The 19,092-nt window shown below is 36.7% G+C and overlaps 1 protein-coding gene across 4 annotated transcripts in view; it reads right to left on the reverse strand.

Annotated features, from left to right (window-relative positions):
- Window positions 1-238: 238 nt before the first annotated feature.
- LOC122676649 (putative selection and upkeep of intraepithelial T-cells protein 1 homolog) overlaps window positions 239-19,092 on the reverse strand; it is a 165,489-nt gene continuing 146,635 nt past the window's right edge. For 3 of the 4 annotated variants that reach the window (XM_043876136.1, XM_043876138.1, XM_043876135.1), the window contains 5 exons: window positions 14,000-14,281; window positions 11,979-12,098; window positions 9,729-9,824; window positions 1,097-1,219; window positions 239-730 (listed from right to left, as the gene is read on the reverse strand). In XM_043876136.1, the coding sequence (XP_043732071.1) occupies window positions 702-730; window positions 1,097-1,219; window positions 9,729-9,824; window positions 11,979-12,098; window positions 14,000-14,281 (650 nt within the window). In that variant the 3' untranslated portion in view covers window positions 239-701. The remainder of the gene's footprint in view (window positions 731-1,096; window positions 1,220-9,728; window positions 9,825-11,978; window positions 12,099-13,999; window positions 14,282-19,092) is intronic. The other variant, XM_043876137.1, reaches the window with a different exon arrangement.

Below are 19,092 nucleotides of genomic sequence, written 5' to 3' on the forward strand. Positions count from 1 at the left end.
TCCAACCTGGGCTGGTGATCTGTTTCACTATAGAAAATATACATGTTTCGATGCTATTCTCTCGAAACATCCCACCCTTGCCTTCTCCCACAGAGTCCAAAAGTCTGTTCTGTACATCTGTGTCTCTTTTTCTGTTTTGCATATAGGGTTATCATTACCATCTTTCTAAATCCCATATATATGTGTTAGTATGCTGTAATGTTCTTTATCTTTCTGGCTTACTTCACTCTGTATAATGGGCTCCAGTTTCATCCATCTCATTAGAACTGATTCAAATGAATTCTTTTTAATGGCTGAGTAATATTCCATGGTGTATATGTACCACACAGTAAGTAGGATTTTTTGCACATTTTATTCATGAACTTGAAAGTGCAGAATAGGAAGATTAATGTGATCTCCATTCTTATTCACTATGTAGCCCCCAAATTCTTAAAGAAACTACACTTGTTTACTAGTCCCAGAGAAGTATAATGACTGAGTAATGAATTAGGGTTTGGAACTATGGCATTCAGAAGGGTATGAAATGAATCTGCTTTTGTTGCTCTGGCTCTTATGCTATTGAATCTGCTCTTTCTTTTTGCTGATGTGTGACTTTTACACGGAGATTGCTCATGATTTGGATTATATGCTACTCCTCCCTGTATGTGTGTTTTCATCCCCGTGTCATAAGCTTCAGGTGAAGGAAGAGTTCCATGGAGATGTCAAAGAGGACCTTCCCTGTGGGTCTTCCCTGTGAAAAGAGAATCTTCAATAATTAATTGGTCAACAGCTAGGTGTGATTGGGCTGAGGTCTTTCTCTAGTGACACTAACTCTTTATTTAATATAAATGGTAAAACCCCTATTGTCACACTTCTGTGTTCTTTTATCAGGGAAGGGGAATTTTAGAATTTAATGGAATGAGCACTTAACAAGGCATGAGGTTAAACCCTAAAATGCCCTTGTTCTGCTTGTTAATGTAGAAGAAAACATATGAATAACCCAAGCTACCTTTTTTCCCCCTTGTGCTTATTTAACCATGTAAGGGAACTTTCAAGAGTGCAGGTTTAACACTCAAGCGATTCAGCTGGGGGTACCTCCCACTGCTGCCTCACTTACCTTCCAGTGTCTGCAGTAGACAAAAAATGAGTATGGAGAAAAATATCATCAGTACAGTCAGGATCACACATTTGTCATATATCCAAGTACTATACAATGGGTATAGGTCATCTGAATCAGTGACTGGAAAAGAGGGAGGATTTTTTTAAAAAAAAGGTATTTTTTAAACAAAATGAAATAGAATTGGAAAAGACACACAAATAAGGGAAACGTGTGTAGAGCTCACTTGATAAGAAGATGGAGCATTGATAAAGGAAAATCTGCCTTCTAGCCCTCATTTACTTGTATTTTCTGAGACCAGTTTGTGACAGCACCTCCAGGCTTTATGACAAGATAAGACTTGCTAGTTTGGATGAACTAGGGTGCACATGCAGTTTGGACTGAGTCTTGAATGCAAACTGTGAAGTTCCATCTCTACTCACTCATCCACAGATAACTGAACACAGACTCTAATTTGTTTTTATACTCTTGGTTAGGAGATACAGAAGCAAAATGTTTCAGAAATGTCATAGATATAATACAGTGGGCCTCTGTGAAGGTGGCTAAAACAAAATGATTTGTAACTGCAGTTCAGTGGTAGAAGGCAAAATTTGAATATGCACTGGATATGATCACAATATTGAAGGAGCTCAAAGTCAATCTATTTAAACAACAAATGGACAAACAGTGATAAAAGGGAATCATGATCACGCAATTCAAATCTTTAAAGTCTGTCATAGTGATAAAACCCTGGAAGAACCAACTGAAAAGTTAGAGATAGTAGTCTTCATTTCATTAATTCCAAATGTTGTCACTAAAAGGTACACTCAAGGAGGTCAGGGTCTTCTCATTTTTTGTTTATTGCTGAATCCCCTGTTCTTAGAAATAAGTCTGGCCCTTATTAAATATTTTTTGAATGAATTAGAACTACAAAAACAATATTAAGCATAAATCCAAAACAGATTCAAAATAATTTTAGATATTTCAATTATAAGACAGAATCTTATAAAACATTATACATATTATATTTCAAAAATTGAAATAAACAAGAAATATTAGAAATGTAAGAAGTATATGTAGTACAGAAAATGAGACTTGGAACCTGTGGAAAGTAGTAAATAGATGGAATTGAAACATAACATCTAAAATAGAGAATTTGAAGGTGGGTTCCAAAACAGAGTAGTTATATTTCAGGAGGTAACTGATAAACTAAATAAAAAATGGGAAGACACGAGCATGAAGAGACAGAAAATAAAAAAGAGAAGGAAAGAGACATATACCATGGAGTAGAAAGTTCTGATTGATAGTTATCTACAGCTGTAGAAAAAGAGGAGTTAAAGAATGGGAAAAGGGAAGAATTTGAAACAATGATAGTTGACAATTTTTGAGACCTCATTAAAAAAACACTAATCAGAAAATCAGGGAACCCTACAAATATCTATTTTTTTTTTCAGACCTTGCCCCACAAATTGGTGCTTTATTTATTTATTTTTTTTATTAGTTGGAGGCTAATTACTTCACAACATTTCAGTGGGTTTTGTCATACATTGATATGAGTCAGCCATGGATTTACACGTATTCCCCATCCCGATCCCCACTCCCACCTCCCTCTCCACCCGATTCCTCTGGGTCTTCCCAGTGCACCAGGCCCGAGCACTTGTCTCAGGCATCCCACCTGGGCTGGTGATCTGTTTCACCATAGATAGTATACATGCTGTTCTCTTGAAACATCCCACCCTCACCTTCTCCCACAGAGTTCAAAAGTCTGTTCTGTATTTCTGTGTCTCTTTTTCTGTTTTGCATATAGGGTTATCGTTACCATCTTTCTAAATTCCATATATATGTGTTAGTATGCTGTAATGTTCTTTATCTTTCTGGCTTACTTCACTCTGTATAAGGGGCTCCAGCTTCATCCATCTCATTAGGACTGGTTCAAATGAATTCTTTTTAATGGCTGAGTAATATTCCATGGTGTATATGTACCACAGCTTGCTTATCCATTCATCTGCTGATGGGCATCTAGGTTGCTTCCATGTCCTGGCTATTATAAACAGTGCTGCGATGAACATTGGGGTGCACATGTCTCTTTCAGATCTGGTTTCCTCAGTGTGTATGCCCAGAAGTGGGATTGCTGGGTCATATGGCAGTTCTATTTCCAGTTTTTTAAGAAATCTCCACACTGTTTTCCATAGCGGCTGTACTAGTTTGCATTCCCACCAACAGTGTAAGAGGGTTCCCTTTTCTCCACACCCTCTCCAGCATTTATTGCCTGTAGACTTTTGGATAGCAGCCATCCTGACTGGCATGTAATGGTACCTCATTGTGGTTTTGATTTTCATTTCTCTAATAATGAGTGATGTTGAGCATCTTTTCATGTGTTTGTTAGCCATCTGTATGTCTTCTTTGGAGAAATGTCTGTTTAGTTCTTTGGCCCATTTTTTGATTGGGTCATTTATTTTTCTGGAATTGAGCTGCAGGAGTTGCTTGTATATTTTTGAGATTAATCCTTTGTCTGTTTCTTCATTTGCTATTATTTTCTCCCAATCTGAGGGCTGTCTTTTCACCTTACTTATAGTTTCCTTTGTAGTGCAAAAGCTTTTAAGTTTCATTAGGTCCCATTTGTTTATTTTTGCTTTTATTTCCAATATTCTGGGAGGTGGGTCATAGAGGATCTTGCTGTGATTTATGTCGGAGAGTGTTTTGCCTATGTTCTCCTCTAGGAGTTTTATAGTTTCTGGTCTTACGTTTAGATCTTTAATCCATTTTGAGTTTATTTTTGTGTATGGTGTTAGAAAGTGTTCTAGTTTCATTCTTTTACAAGTGGTTGGCCAGTTTTCCCAGCACCACTTGTTAAAGAGGTTGTCTTTTTTCCATTGTATATCCTTGCCTCCTTTGTCAAAGATAAGGTGTCCATAGGTTCGTGGATTTATCTCTGGGCTTTCTATTCTGTTCCATTGATCTATATTTCTGTCTTTGTGCCAGTACCACACTGTCTTGATGACTGTGGCTTTGTAGTAGAGTCTGAAGTCAGGCAGGTTGATTCCTCCAGTTCCATTCTTCTTTCTCAAGATTACTTTGGCTATTCGAGGTTTTTTGTATTTCCATACAAATTGTGAAATTCTTTGGTCTAGTTCTGTGAAAAATACCGTTGGTAGCTTGATAGGGATTGCATTGAATCTATAGATTGCTTTGGGTAGAATAGCCATTTTGACAATATTGATTCTTCCAATCCATGAACACGGTATGTTTCTCCATCTGTTTGTGTCCTCTTTGATTTCTTTCATCAGTGTTTTATAGTTTTCTATGTATAGGTCTTTTGTTTCTTTAGGTAGATATACTCCTAAGTATTTTATTCTTTTTGTTGCAATGGTGAATGGTATTGTTTCCTTAATTTCTCTTTCTGTTTTTTTCATTGTTAGTATATAGGAATGCAAGGGATTTCTGTGTGTTAATTTTATATCCTGCAACTTTACTATATTCATTGATTAGCTCTAGTAATTTTCTGGTAGAGTCTTTAGGGTTTTCTATGTAGAGGATCATGTCATCTGCAAACAGTGAGAGTTTCACTTCTTCTTTTCCTATCTGGATTCCTTTTACTTCTTTTTCTGCTCTGATTGCTGTGGCCAAAACTTCCAACACTATGTTGAATAGTAGTGGTGAGAGTGGGCACCCTTGTCTTGTTCCTGATTTCAGGGGAAATGCTTTCAATTTTTCCCAGGGTTAGCAGAAGGAAAGAAATCTTAAAAATCAGGGCAGAAATAAATGCAAAAGAAACTAAAGAGACCATAGCAAAAATCAACAAAGCTAAAAGCTGGTTTTTTTAAAAAAAAACAAAATTGACAAACCATTAGCAAGACTCATTAAGAAGCAAAGAGAGAAGAACCAAATTAACAAAATTAGAAATGAAAATGGAGAGATCACAACAGACAACACTGAAATACAAAGGATCATAAGAGACTACTACCAGCAGCTCTATGCCAATAAAATGGACAACTTGGATGAAATGGACAAATTCTTAGAAAAGTATAACTTTCCAAAACTGAACCAGGAAGAAATAGAAGATCTTAACAGACCCATCACAAGCAAGGAAATCGAAACTGTCATCAAAAATCTTCCAGCAAACAAAAGCCCAGGACCAGATGGCTTCACAGCTGAATTCTACCAAAAATTTAGAGAAGAGCTAACACCTACCTTACTCAAACTCTTCCAGAAAATTGCAGATGAAGGTAAGCTTCCAAACTCATTCTATGAGGCCACCATCACCCTAATTCCAAAACCAGACAAAGATGCCACAAAAAAAGAAAACTACAGGCCAATATCACTGATGAACATAGATGCAAAAATCCTTAACAAAATTCTAGCAAACAGAATCCAACAACATATTAAAAAAATCATACACCATGACCAAGTGGGCTTTATCCCAGGAATGCAAGGATTCTTTAATATCCACAAATCAATCAATGTAATACACCACATTAACAAATTGAAAGATAAAAACCATATGATTATCTCAATAGATGCAGAGAAAGCCTTTGACAAAATTCAACACTCATTTATGATTAAAACTCTCCAGAAAGCAGGAATAGAAGGAACATACCTCAACATAATAAAAGCTATATATGACAAACCCACTACAAATATCTATTACGAAAAGTTTTTTTAAATCCCACAGTAAGGTATGTACACGTGTGCACACATGCACACGCGCAGTTCACATTCAAGAGTCACGGTCAAACTGACAGCAGATTTCTGAATAGAATAGAAGCCAAAATAGTCACATAATATATTCAATGCACTGGAAGAAAATAACTTCCAACCTAAAATGCTGTAACTATTGAAATAAAGTTGAGGTAAAGGTTGCCAGTCAGAATGTTAGTATTTGTAAAGTCTGAGATGCAAGAAAGAATAAATGTATTTAAAAAACTGTAAATATATAGATAAATAAACAATGGTATATAAAGCAATGGTTGTAATAACCTCTTCTGAGGCTTAACTATACACAGCATTAAAATTCCCAACAACCACAATATATAACTCAGTAAGGCTGAATGCTATTGAATTAGTCTCAAGTTGTTTTATCTCCTAATGGTGTTTAAAGTATTAATTCACTTTGGACTTGGTAAGTTAAGTGTATGTGTTACAATTTCTAAGGAAATCACTTAGATAATAGAAATGCTGTATAAATTATATGCCAATTATAAGTGAAAACAGATGGAATTGTTTGAAATTATAAAATTAAAAATGGAATTACTAAAAATATACAACAAAAGTGAATGCAAGAATGGAAACATACATAAAAGAAGAAGGTCACAAAATATTAATAAGCACAAAATATTGTTAGAGATTTGAAACATCAATAAGCAAAAGGGATAAATGATCCATTTAAATGACAATTATCATCATCAATTTAAAAATTAAAATTTAATTATATGATTTTTTCAAGAATATAAAAACATAAGCACACAGACAAATTTAAATAAAGATTTTTATAAGATTGAGGGTTAAAAAAAGATATACAATGCAAACAAAAGATTACCAGTGTAGCTATACTACATTTAACAAAATAGATACTAAGGCAAGAAAGCATATTACCTACACTGTAATGATTAATATTCTCTTTCATCAGTAACATTTATCAATTTTAAATGAATGTATAACTAATATGGCTTCAAATTAAAGAAGTGTAAAGAAAAATTGACAAATTAAATCATTTATATTCAATGCAATTTTGATATTTTGGATTTAAGCTTTTATCATTTTTTAAATTTACTTTCTATATTTCCCCTATTTCTTATTTCTCTGTTTCCCGTTTGCTGAATTTTTGAGGTACTTTGAGCTTTTTATTATTGTATTTTAATTTATCTTTTGTGTTTTGAAATTCTATCATTTTGCACAGTTTTGTTTATTCTTTCTGTTTCAATGATTGCACTAGACATTAAAATATACATATTCAACTTTCTACAACCTACTTGGAATCACAATTTTACCACTACAATTAGGTCCATTTAATTGTCACTACTTTATGTTGTAGTTGTCTTATACATTACATCTATATCTAGATACATTAAAATCCAGTGGGACAATATTGATTTTTGTTTTCCACTATCAAACGTTTTGGAAGGTTTTTTTGTATGTTTGTTTGTTTTTTACTTACCTCCATTACTATGATCTGAATTTTCGTGTCCCTCTCAAAATTTATATGTCAAAATCCTAACATCGAATGTGATGGCATTAGTAAGTGTAGCTTTTGGGAAGTCATGAGGTTGGAACCTTCGTGAATAGGATTAGGGTTATTATAAAGGAGACCACACTAAGTTCCCGGGGGCCCTTGTGCCATGTTAGGACATAGTGAAAAGGCGCCAGCTGTGAAACAGGAAGAAGGCCCTCACTAGAATATGATCATCCTGGCACTTTAATCTTTGACATTTCAGCTTCCAGAACTGTAAGAAATTAATTTCTATTGTTTATAAGCTGCCAGATCTGTGGCATTTTGTTATAGTAGCCTCAGTGGACTAAGACCAAGCCAGTGACTTCCAGTGATGGTACCTTTGTCCAGAGTCAATTCATAGGACAACATGGAGAGAAATAGCCAATGGTTTTTCAAGAACTCAAGAGAAGAAGGACATAATAGATTTATCCAACTATTTAACCATTTCTCTTGTGCTCTGCTTAGTCACTCAGTCGTGGCCAACTCTTTGTGACCCCATGGACCATAGCCCACCAGGCTCTGCTGTCCATGGAGATTCTCCAGGCAAGAATACTGGAGTGGGTTGCCATGCTCTCCTCCATGGGACTTTCCCAACCCAGGGTCTCCTGCATTGCAGGTGGATTCTTTACCAGCTGAGCCACACAGGAAGCCCACCATTTCTCTTACTCTTCCTTACTTCCTTAATTCTTAATGTTCATATTTCCTTCTGATATTATTTCCCTTCTGTTTGAAAAAAGTTTTTTTAGCAATGCTTCTCAATATCTAACCTGAAACTAACGGTGTGTAGGTACATGATAGATAGATGATGGATAAATATGTAGATGTTAGAAGGTTAGACAAATATATAGATACATAGATAGGTATTGCAGCATGTAAATTGTAGTCTGACATTGGTTTAGGGTATTCAGATCTCCCATACTGTTAGAATTTCATCTTGTACAGTCTTACATAGTTTTACTACTTTCTAATTAACTTCACAGGGTTGGCCTTTGTGTTCATCTTTGTAAGGATTTGAGACTTGGGTTTATAAATGGAGGTGCAAATGGTTTATATATATTGGACATGCAAATAGTTTATATATAACCAGAGATGCAAATGATTTATAACTGGAGATGAAAATGTGCTTTGTTTGTGGGCAATTAAGAAATATGTAATAGATTGGGAAAAGCCCTAGCAAATAATAAAGGAATTCTTTTGTTTACTTTGACAGTCATTGTTTGTTCTATGTAAATATTTCCCAGTGATTGCAAACTAATTAAAAGTGTTGCTAAATTCTCAGATATTAGCATCATAAGGCATATGGCATAGTATAATTGCACTTCTAACTGACACCTAAATATATAGTAAAGAGAGTTAAGAGATAGCTTTCAATAGTTTTGAAACTGATATAATAAAAATAAGCAAAAATTTACATTTTAATTTTTTCATTAATTTTTCAAAGAAGCTCTCTAACCCAAAACTGCTCATGAATCATGACTTGGAGTCAATCTGTAGGTAACATCAATAATTGGGTTTTACAATGGAAAAAGAGATATATAAACATGTAACTAAATCCCTTTACTGTACAGCAAAAAGTAACATTGTAAATCATCTATAGTTCAATAAAATAAATTTTTTTTTAAATTGGGTTTTGTCCAAATGCCCCTCCACAGATGATTGGTTTAAGAAGATGTGAGATACACACACACATACACAAGAAAGTTACTCAACCATAAAAAAGAACTAAATGTTGCCATTTGCAGCAAGAAGGACAGACCTACAGAATATCATATAAAGTGAAATCAGACAAAGACAAATACTATGTGATATATGTGGAACCTAAAAAAATACATATGAATATATATATAAAACAGAAACAAAGACAAAGAGAACAAACACGGTTACCAAAGGTAAAAAGGAGGCAGGAGAGAGATAATTTAGGAGTGTGGGACTAACATATACAAACTACTACACATAAAATAAATAAGCAACATGGATTTAGCCTACAGCACAGGAAGTTATTAATATACTCAATATCTTATAATAACCTACAATGAAAAATAATTTTGAAATGTATATATATAAGCTAATTACTTAGCTGTATACCTGAAGCTAACACAACACTGTAAATCAATGACATGTCAAAGAAATAATAATTGGGTTTTTTAAGTATGTGCCTGGGTTTGATAAATTTGGATGAAATGGCTATAAGGCCTGAAGGAATATATATTTTCCCTTGGAGCAAAAGCAAATATGACCATAAGTGGTAGCAGAAATACAGCTATCAGTACAGCCTAAAACTCTGGGCCTCAAACAGTTCAGGGAGCAGAATCTAAAGCCTCTGGCATGTCACCTAAACCCCAACTCCTTATCCTGTTGCTTCTACAGAGATCACCCAGCTTTATTTAAATACTACTAATAACAAGGGTACCAGGCAAGAGAGAGCCGTTTCATAGTGCTGTTTACCTCCGTTCTTGAATATCAAGTAGATAGGGGAGATGCCAGCATGTATCAGGAAAGGGATACAGTCTGAAAAGAGAACACACCATCTATTCTGTGAAACTGGAAAAAAAAAAAGTCAAAGAGAAAGAGTTAGGAAGATAGGTCTTTGGGGATACACTGGAATAACAACAAACATTCTGGTTACAGGAAACTTTGGAAAGGTCTCATTGCTATATCTATTCACGTGTGTTTAACCTATGTCAGAGCTCAGGCATAAAAATTAGGAGTTGGGTTGAAGTTGGGCTTACAGACATTTATATTGAAGATAGAAAAGGGTTAGGAAGAATTACCTCCCTCTGCACAATGCAGCACATGATCAGCCTTGAAATAAGATCTAGAAAGAATAGGGGCCTGGTTACTATAACCTTGTAAATGCTTAAGGTCTAAAGTTTATAGAATCAACAAAGTGGTACTTTGTGAAAACTCTGAATTAGCTAACAGGACAAAAGTACCTTGGAAGCCAAGAATTTAACAGATGTAAGAGCCTTAAGGTAAAATGAAAGCCTCTCCTCTACAGCATCTCTGTCATTTAGCTATTTAATCTTTGCTTGAACATTCATATACTAAGAAGCTTACAACAATGTAAGAAAGATCATTTCAAGACTAGACAACTCTTCTTATTAAACCATGAGTTCCTACAGCAAGCAAGATGAAAAAGATTCATTTATTGATTCCTAACATTTCTAGAGGAAAATGACAAGGTTGTTGGGTAATCCTGAAATACACTATGCAAGGAACAAATAACTGAATGCTTGGCTTAGAATAGAGAAGGTCCAGAAAGTATTTGCTTTTATTTTTGTCTTAGTTCTTTGTTTTGTTTTTTAAATCACAAATACCAGAAATTACCAAAAAGAAAGTTCCAAAAGGAAGAGTTTTCTCATGTTACCCTAGAAGTAAACTCTACAAGGGCAAAGACTTTTTGGCTTTGTCCTTGTACTTTATTGTCAATGTCTAGAACAGTACCTAGTATCTAGGAGAGGTTTGATATAAATATGTTGAATAAATAAGTCAATTTTCTAATAAGCCAGTGACTTCCCCATCATTGCAAAATAAGCAAAGCATAGCCTTGATAAGACACAACATCAACATGAAGAAGAGCTTGGTGGCTGGAGCAAAGTGACGTTTGAAACATCTGGGTTCCAATCTTGCCTCTATATTTATAGGTCATTTGAGCTTGAACAAGTCCCTTAAAAACTCTGCTCCTTAATTTCTTCATCTAAAGAATAATGATAATAAATAGAGTCTACCTTATAGGAATGTTTGGGTAAGTTAGTAAGTGGTTTACTACTTATTGTTTGTCGTATCAGTTGACATATGATAAGTACTCATTCAAGGTTATAGAGGGATTTATGAATTGAGTAGAAGCCTGAACAAGTTGAATCCTATGTTCTTTTTTAGCCTTGTATTTCCTGAATCATAGGTAAGTCTCATTTTCATGACAGCTCTCAGAAGGAACCTGTCTTGTGAATTGTGTTTGTGTCATTTTTTCACCATATATCAGATAACCTCCCAGAGTCTCCTGACCCATCTCTTCCTTCTTTCAGAAAAGCCTAGAAGGTATGACAGCTTCTTTCTCTCAGAAAGTCTAAAGTATTTGAGGTCATAAGCAGTCACTTCTATTATTCATCTTGCATAGTCTGAAGTTCCTAAGGTCAAAGTCATTCTCCAACATATCTGATAACTTCAACTGTCCTCTGTTTTCAGTTCACTTAAATTAAGCCTCCATTTCCTACTTCTAATGGGGAAAAAGAGTGTATGTTCAGGTTAATTTACAGGAAGAGAAAAAGTGGAGTTGAGAGCAAACTAAGAAGGGACAAAAATCTGGGTATTGGTCCATATGTTTTTCTTTTATTCTTGTTATCAGGTAAAATATTCTGAACCATTCTAGTGATAAGTTTAAAGATCCATGGCTGCCTATGGGAAAGGACAGATTATTATCATTAAGATTTCAGAAAATGGCCCAAGTGATGGGAAACAGTATCTCTGAAAGGACCAGGAGATCTTGGTAGTGATAGACACTATAGCAGCAGCAGTGCTGGAGAATCACATAAGGAGAGAACATGGAAGCCTAACCTGACATAACTCAAGACATTGAGACTATCTTTGACAAACAGAGGAGTGAGATACATTGAGGTGTGGGTTTATAGTTTTATATGAGCCTTCCCTGGGCATTTGATGTCAGGTAAATAATGGGGTGACTTCAGAGCTTTTTACCTTTCCTGGATAAAATACAGTTCATGCTGAAACACAAAAGAGCAAGTAAAATGATCAGATATATCAGGATGTATAAGTTCTCACATAACATCCCCGCACACTTTGATTTGAACAGGATACCTGAAAGAGAGAGAAAGATGTGATAAGCAGGGCAGCGGTATCACAAGGCTCCATGGGCATAGACTACTGCTGCTAAGGAAGCAGGACCCACTCTCAAGGCCCCCATTACACTACGTACTATGGACCAGGCTCAGATGAAGGCTACTACCCTATGAAGCTGGACTGGGGCATAGACTAAAATTAGGGAATTTGGGGGCCAAGGATGGGACAGGCTTGGATTGGATGGGGGAATAACTTCCTACTTTTTTCCTTTTAATTCTAGGGGACAAATCATGAAATGAAAAAAATTATAGGACAGGGACCTAGGCATGACAATACATGTAACATTTGGGGTTGCCAATGGCCATGGAACTGGATCAAGACGTGCCTCAGTGAAATTTTATAAAGTTTTAAAAACTGCAAAATCTCTGAAATTCTAGAAATAAAACTGAGTCACCTAACATTCAGTGTTTAAATTCTCTGTAGTTTAGGACTGACATGATAAAACTTCCCCTAGGAAAGAAAACCTAATATCCTTCTCAAAATATTTTGTAAAGCTATGAATTTCTCAGTGGAAATAAATCAAGGAAGTCCTCAAACTCCCCAAAGTGCACAAAAGTGTAATGCCAGCATTTGCCCCATCATTACTATCAATTGCCAGTGACCTGAAGTTGTGGTTCAATTGCTAAGTTGTGTCTGACTCTTTTGTGACCCCATGGACAGAAACCCCAATTCTAACTATTACAGTGGCATATGGTCGGTCACCAAGTGAAAGATTATACATTATCAGTCTCTTTGGCAGTTAGCTGTGGCAATTAATATTAAGTCAATGGGATAGAACTGGAGTGATATATGCAACTTCCAAATGTGAAAGGAAATTGCTTTTTTTCTGCTTCTTCCCTTTCTACATCCCCAAGACTTGGGATAAAATTGTAATGATGAAAATCAGACCTAACCATGCAAGGAGGACTAGAACCTTTGAGGCTGCAGAGCAGCAAGGTAGAAAGAACCCAGATATCTGAGTATCTCAAGGAGTACAGAGAGCCTCGTAAACTATTTGACTATTTCTGTTGTGTTTGAACTACTGCTGGGGATGGTAATCTTTCTGTATAGCAGTTGAACTGTTGTTCTAACTAAATGGGCCTTTTTTCTCCTCCTGTCATTTCCATCCACCTTGACTTCTTTGGGGCCTGTACCTAGTCACTGGCTGAAGCACAAAGGACACAATTCATTGTGTTTACCTCTGACTTCCCTGATCACACTTACCCTTTGTCAGAAAAAAAAAATAGCCTTGCTTAGATCATAGGTACTCACCATGTGAATTGGGCCCCAATCTTAGATTTGTCACTTACTGGTTGCTGGATATTTACTAACTGTTCTGTATATCTATTCATAAGGTGGTAATAAAGACCACTTGTGGCATCCGTAATTGTTAAGTCAATCTTAGTTTTGCATTTTGCTTTATGTCTTGTAAAGCCATTTCATTTGCAATATTTCATTTCAAATTCAAAATGCCATCCATCTATGCTATCATTTCCAAACGAGAAAAATGAGTGGTCTTAAAGGTTTAGTGGATCTAGAAATCTAGAAAGTAAATATAGCACTCAAATAACAAAGTTCACAAGGCTAGAAAATAGTGGATCTAGCATTTGAATGACATATAATTTTTGAAGCCTTAACATGCTAAACAGAGTAAGGGCTCTTTATCTAATTAATGTAATTATTTCCATTTAAAAAAATATCCCCTTTAACATCTTGTGTTTGCTCCTGGGAACTTAATAAAGTTTAAATATTACATGTCTAGAGCAGTTTGTAGTTTATAAAGCAATTTTAAATTTATTTATTTCAGTCAGTTTTATCTTTCGTCTGTCACATAGATTAAAACAGTTTCTCCTTGATAGAGCCAAGCCGCAAGCACTCACCTGGTAGGATAACACCTGCCCTTTTCTCTTGACCAGTGACTGGATTACAAATACAGCAAGTGACAGGACTGTGGGTGCTGTTTTTGAGAAGAACACTCATCTTCAGGTGCAATAATCCAGCTTCATCCACTGAGGAGAACTTTGATGAGTATGGAATTACATTTCCCCTGCTGTCTCTCCACTCCATCTGGGGTGATGGGAACCACCCTCCCGAATTACACTCCAGCATGAGTCCTTTTGTGTCAGGAACCTGAACATTAATCTGTACATCCAAGCCTAGAGCTGAAGGAGAAGACAGAAATGCTATTATAATTATTGTTGTGGACTCAAAAGCTGAAACATAGTTTCCTCTGATTCTCTGTGGTCTGCTATATACACCGTAAGTTTAATATGGATGGGCAAATTAGGGCACGGGTAATGCTCCAGTTTGGGAGTATATCAATATCAATAACCTCAGATATGCAGATGACACCACCCTTATGGCTGAAAGTGAAGAACTAAAGAGCCTCTTGATGAAAGTGAAAGAGGAGAGTGAAAAAGTTGGCATAAAGCTCAACATTCAGAAAACTAAGATCATGGCATCCAGTCCCATCACTTCATGGAAAATAGATGGGGAAACAGGGGAAACAGTGGATGACTTTATTTTTCTGGGCTCCAAAATCACTGCAGATGGTGATTGAAGCCATGAAATTAAAAGACGCTTACTCCTTGGAAGGAAAGTTATGACCAACCTAGATAGCATGTTAAAAAGCAGAGACATTACTTTGTCAACAAAGGTCCATCTAGTCAAGGCTATGGTTTTTCCAGTAGTCATGTATGGATGTGAGAGTTGGACTATAAAGAAAGCTGAGTGCCGAAAAATTGATGCTTTTGAAATGTGGTGTTGGAGAAGACTCTTGAGAGTCCCTTGGACTGCAAGCAAATCCAACCAGTCCATCCTAAAGGAGATCAGTCCTGAGTGTTCTTTGGAAGGACTGATGTTGAAGCTGAAACTCCAATACTTTGGCCACCTGATGCGGAGAGCTGACTCATTTGAAAAGACCCTGATGCTGGGAAAGATTGAGGGCAGGAGGAGAAGGGGATGACAGAGGATGAGACAGTTGGATGACATCACCGACTCAATGGACATCAGTTTGGGTAGATTCCGGGAGTTGGTGATGGACAGGGAGGCCTGGCGTGCTGTGGTTCATGGGGTCGCAAAGAGTTGGACACGACTGAGCAACTGAACTGGACTGAACTGAACATTGCAAACCTAATCCAGGATAGCAGGACACTAAAGGTATGAACCATAGAAGAAAAGATTATCATTATGTCTATAATCCATAAATTAGACTTTACAATGGTTAATAATTTCTGTCCATCAAAACACAACAGGTAGAAGGTGAAAAAGCAAGCTATAGACTAGGAGAAGATGTTCATGATACATTTGAGACAGAATCTGAGTCCAAAATAAATTTTTTAAATACTATAAATCAATAAAACAGCAAACCTGGTTGTTAAAATTAGCTAAGATTTGAAGCATTTGATTTTATATATATACATATATGTGTGTGTATATATATCTTCAGATGGTCAACACGTACATGCAAAGATGCTCAACATCACCAGCTATCAGAGAAAGGCAAAGTAAGATCTCAACGAGATACCACTTTACCCCCAACAGAATGTCTACATGTTTACAATGCACAGGACTGGGACCAGCATTACCAAGGGACAGGGGATGGCAGAGGTCTTCTACACAGTTGGCTCCAGGGAGGTAAATGGGTCCAATCTCTATGGAAAATTATTAGTATCTACTAACATTAAGCATATACTTATGACCCAGAAATTTCACTCTTAGTTAACAATGTAAGAGAAATGAGTACTAATGTCCACCTAAAAGGGTTTTCAAGAATATTCATGGCAGTGTTATTCATTAATAGCCCCAAACTGAAAGTAACCCAAGTGTTCAATCATAACATAGACTACTACAAAGAAATACAGAAAAACAAACTTCTGCTAGTCACAACATAAATGAATGATGGTGAGCAGGTAATGCTAATCATAAATATTAAACATATGTTTTCACTTATATCAAGTTCTAGAAGAGGAAAACTCATCTATGGTGATAGAAGCTAAAGGACTGTTTCCCTCAGTAGGAAGAGAATGGTATTAACTACGAAGGAGCAAGATGGAACCATCTGGGTAATATCTTCATCTGAAGGGCAAGTTCATGGGTATCCCAATATGTAAAAATTCCCTGAGCTGTACTTTAAGATTTGTGCACTCTACTGTGTGTAAAGCACACCTCAATACAAAAAGAAAAATATTTTTTAAAAATCCGAAGCTAAAACCAAATTCCACTAGGTATCCCCATCTCTATAGAGGCTATTTTGAAATTTGCATCACTCTGAGCATAGAAATGGAATCAATTTATTCGGAGGAGTAGATAAGTATACAAATAATAAATACAACTTAAAAATATTAATGGTGTGTTTAGAGTAGTAATGATGATGCAGCATTTTGAACCAATCTTTCTGCTGAAGACAACCCAAAGGTGAATGAAATAACAAAAACTCATCCCCTAAGATTTTCTCGAACGTCTAACAAGACAGAGAAATTACAGGACTTGAAGAGGTAAAGGGCTTCCCTGGTAGCTCAGCTGGTGAAGAATCCTCCTGCATTGCAGCAGATTCCGGTGTGATTCCTGGGTAGGAAAGATCCCCTGGAGAAGGGATGGGCTATCCATTCCAGTATTATTGGGCTTTCCTGGTTGCTCAGATGGTAAAGAATCCACCAGCAATGCAGGAGACCAGGGTTCAGTCTCTGGGTTGGGAAGATCCCCTGGAGGAGGGCATAGCAATCCACTCGAGTATTCTTGCCTGGAGAATCCCCATGGACAGAGAGCCTGGCAGGCTACAGTCCATGGAGAGGTAATGGATTGGAATTCAGGGAGGGTATAGCCATTTCTGCCTCTGGTCATAGCTTGTCAGGAAAGTAACTCATGATCGTGGGTTTTTGTTTTTGTGTGTTTTTTTTTTTTTAAAGAGAACTCCTGGGAGTAAGAGAGAAAGGATTGGAAACTAGAGGCCCAGGAGGGTGAAGATCCTGGTATATTAACCCCACTCCATACCCATATAGATATCAGACAGTTATTGGCCTTTCCCCTGGAGACCTTTTCTGATTACCTAGAGGCAATTTGAAAATAACGAGCAGCTTGGAGTTCCCTAAAAGTAGAAGAGGCCCTTCATTAAAGGAGTTTGGCACCTATCAACACAGAAATTTCAACAGAAAGTGATGCTACGGATTAGGATCCTGTAGAGTTCATACTGATGCAGGAGAATAAACTGTACCCCATGCAGAAAGAAATATCAGTTTTCTCCAAATTTCTCTGTCAATTTAATGAAGTCTAATTAGAAGCCCTTTTCATCATACGGGACTGGAATACAAAAGTAGGAAGTCAAGAGATACCTGGAGTTAACAGGCAAATTTGGCCTTGGAGTACAGCATGAAGTAGGGCAAAGGCTAACAGAGTTTTGGTGAGAGAATGCACTGGTCATAGCAAACACCTTCTTCCAACAACACAAGTGAAGACTCTACACGTGGACTTCACCACATGGCCAACACCGAAATCAGATTGATTATATTCTTTGCAACCAAAGATGGAGAAGCTCTATACAGTCAGCAAAAACAAGACTGGGAGCTGACTGTGGCTCAGATCATGAACTCCTTATTGCCAAATTCAGACTTAAATTGAAGAAAGTAGGGAAAACCACTAGACCATTCAGGTATGACCTAAATCAAATCCCTTACGATTATACCGTGGAAGTGACAAACAGATTCAAGGGATTAAATCTGATAGAGAGAGTGACTGAAAACTATGGATGGAGGATTGTAACATTGTACAGGAAGCAGTGATCAAAACCATACCCAAAAAGAAGAAATGCAAAAAGGCAAAATGATTTTCTGAAGAGACCTTACAAATAGCTGAGAAAAGAAGAGAAGTTAAAGGCAAAGGAGAAAAAGAAAGGTATATCCATGTGAATACAAAGTTCCAAAGGATAGCAAGGAGAGATAAGAAAGCCTTCCTAAATGATCAGTGCAAAGAAATAGAGGAAAACAATAGAAAGGGAAAGACTAGAGATCTCTTCAAGAAAATTAGAGATACAAAGGGAACATTTCATGCAAAGATGGGCACAATAAAGGACAGAAGATATGGACCTAACAGAAGCAGAAGATATTAAGAAGAGGTGGCAGGAATACACAGAACTATACAAAAAAGATCTTAATGACCCAGATAACCACAAAGATATGATCACCCACCTAGAGCCAGACATCCTGGAAGGTAAAGTCAAGTGGCCCTTAGCATCATTATGAACAAAGTGAGTGGAGGTGATGGAATTCCAGTTGAGCTCTTTCAAATTCTAAAAGTTGAGGCTGTGAAAGTGCTGCGCTCAATATGCCAGCAAATTTGGAAAACTCAGCAGTGGCCACAGGACTGGAAAAGGTCAGTTTTCATCCCAATCCTAAAGAAGGGCAATGCCAAAGAATGCTCAAACTACTGCATGATTGCATTCATTTCACACGCTGGCAAAGTAATGCTCAAGATTCTCCAAGCCAGGCTTCAATAGTATGTGAACTGTGAACTTCCAGACATTCAAACTGGATTTAGAAAAGGCAGAGGAACCAGAGATCAAATTGCCAACATCCATTAGATCATAGAAAAACCAAGATAATTCCAGAAAAACATCTACTTCTTCTTTATTGATTAATACTACTTCTGCTTTATTAAGTCAAGGCCAAAGCCTTTGACTGTGTAAATCACAACAAACTGTGGAAAATTCTTAGAGATGGGAATACCAGACCACCTTACCTGCCTCCTGAAAAATATGGATGCAGGTCAACAAGCAACAATTAGAACCAGACATGGAACAACAGACTGGTTCCAAATCAGGAAAGAAGTGCACTAAGGCTATATATTGTCACCCTACTTAGTTAACTTATATACAGAGTACATCATGCGAAATGCCGGGCTGGATGAAGCACAAGGTGGAATCAAGATTGCAGGGTGAAATATCAATAACCTCAGATATGCAGATGACATCACCCTTATG

This window comes from Cervus elaphus, chromosome 20, assembly GCF_910594005.1.
Source record: "Cervus elaphus chromosome 20, mCerEla1.1, whole genome shotgun sequence".
Classification (NCBI taxonomy): domain Eukaryota; kingdom Metazoa; phylum Chordata; class Mammalia; order Artiodactyla; family Cervidae; genus Cervus; species Cervus elaphus.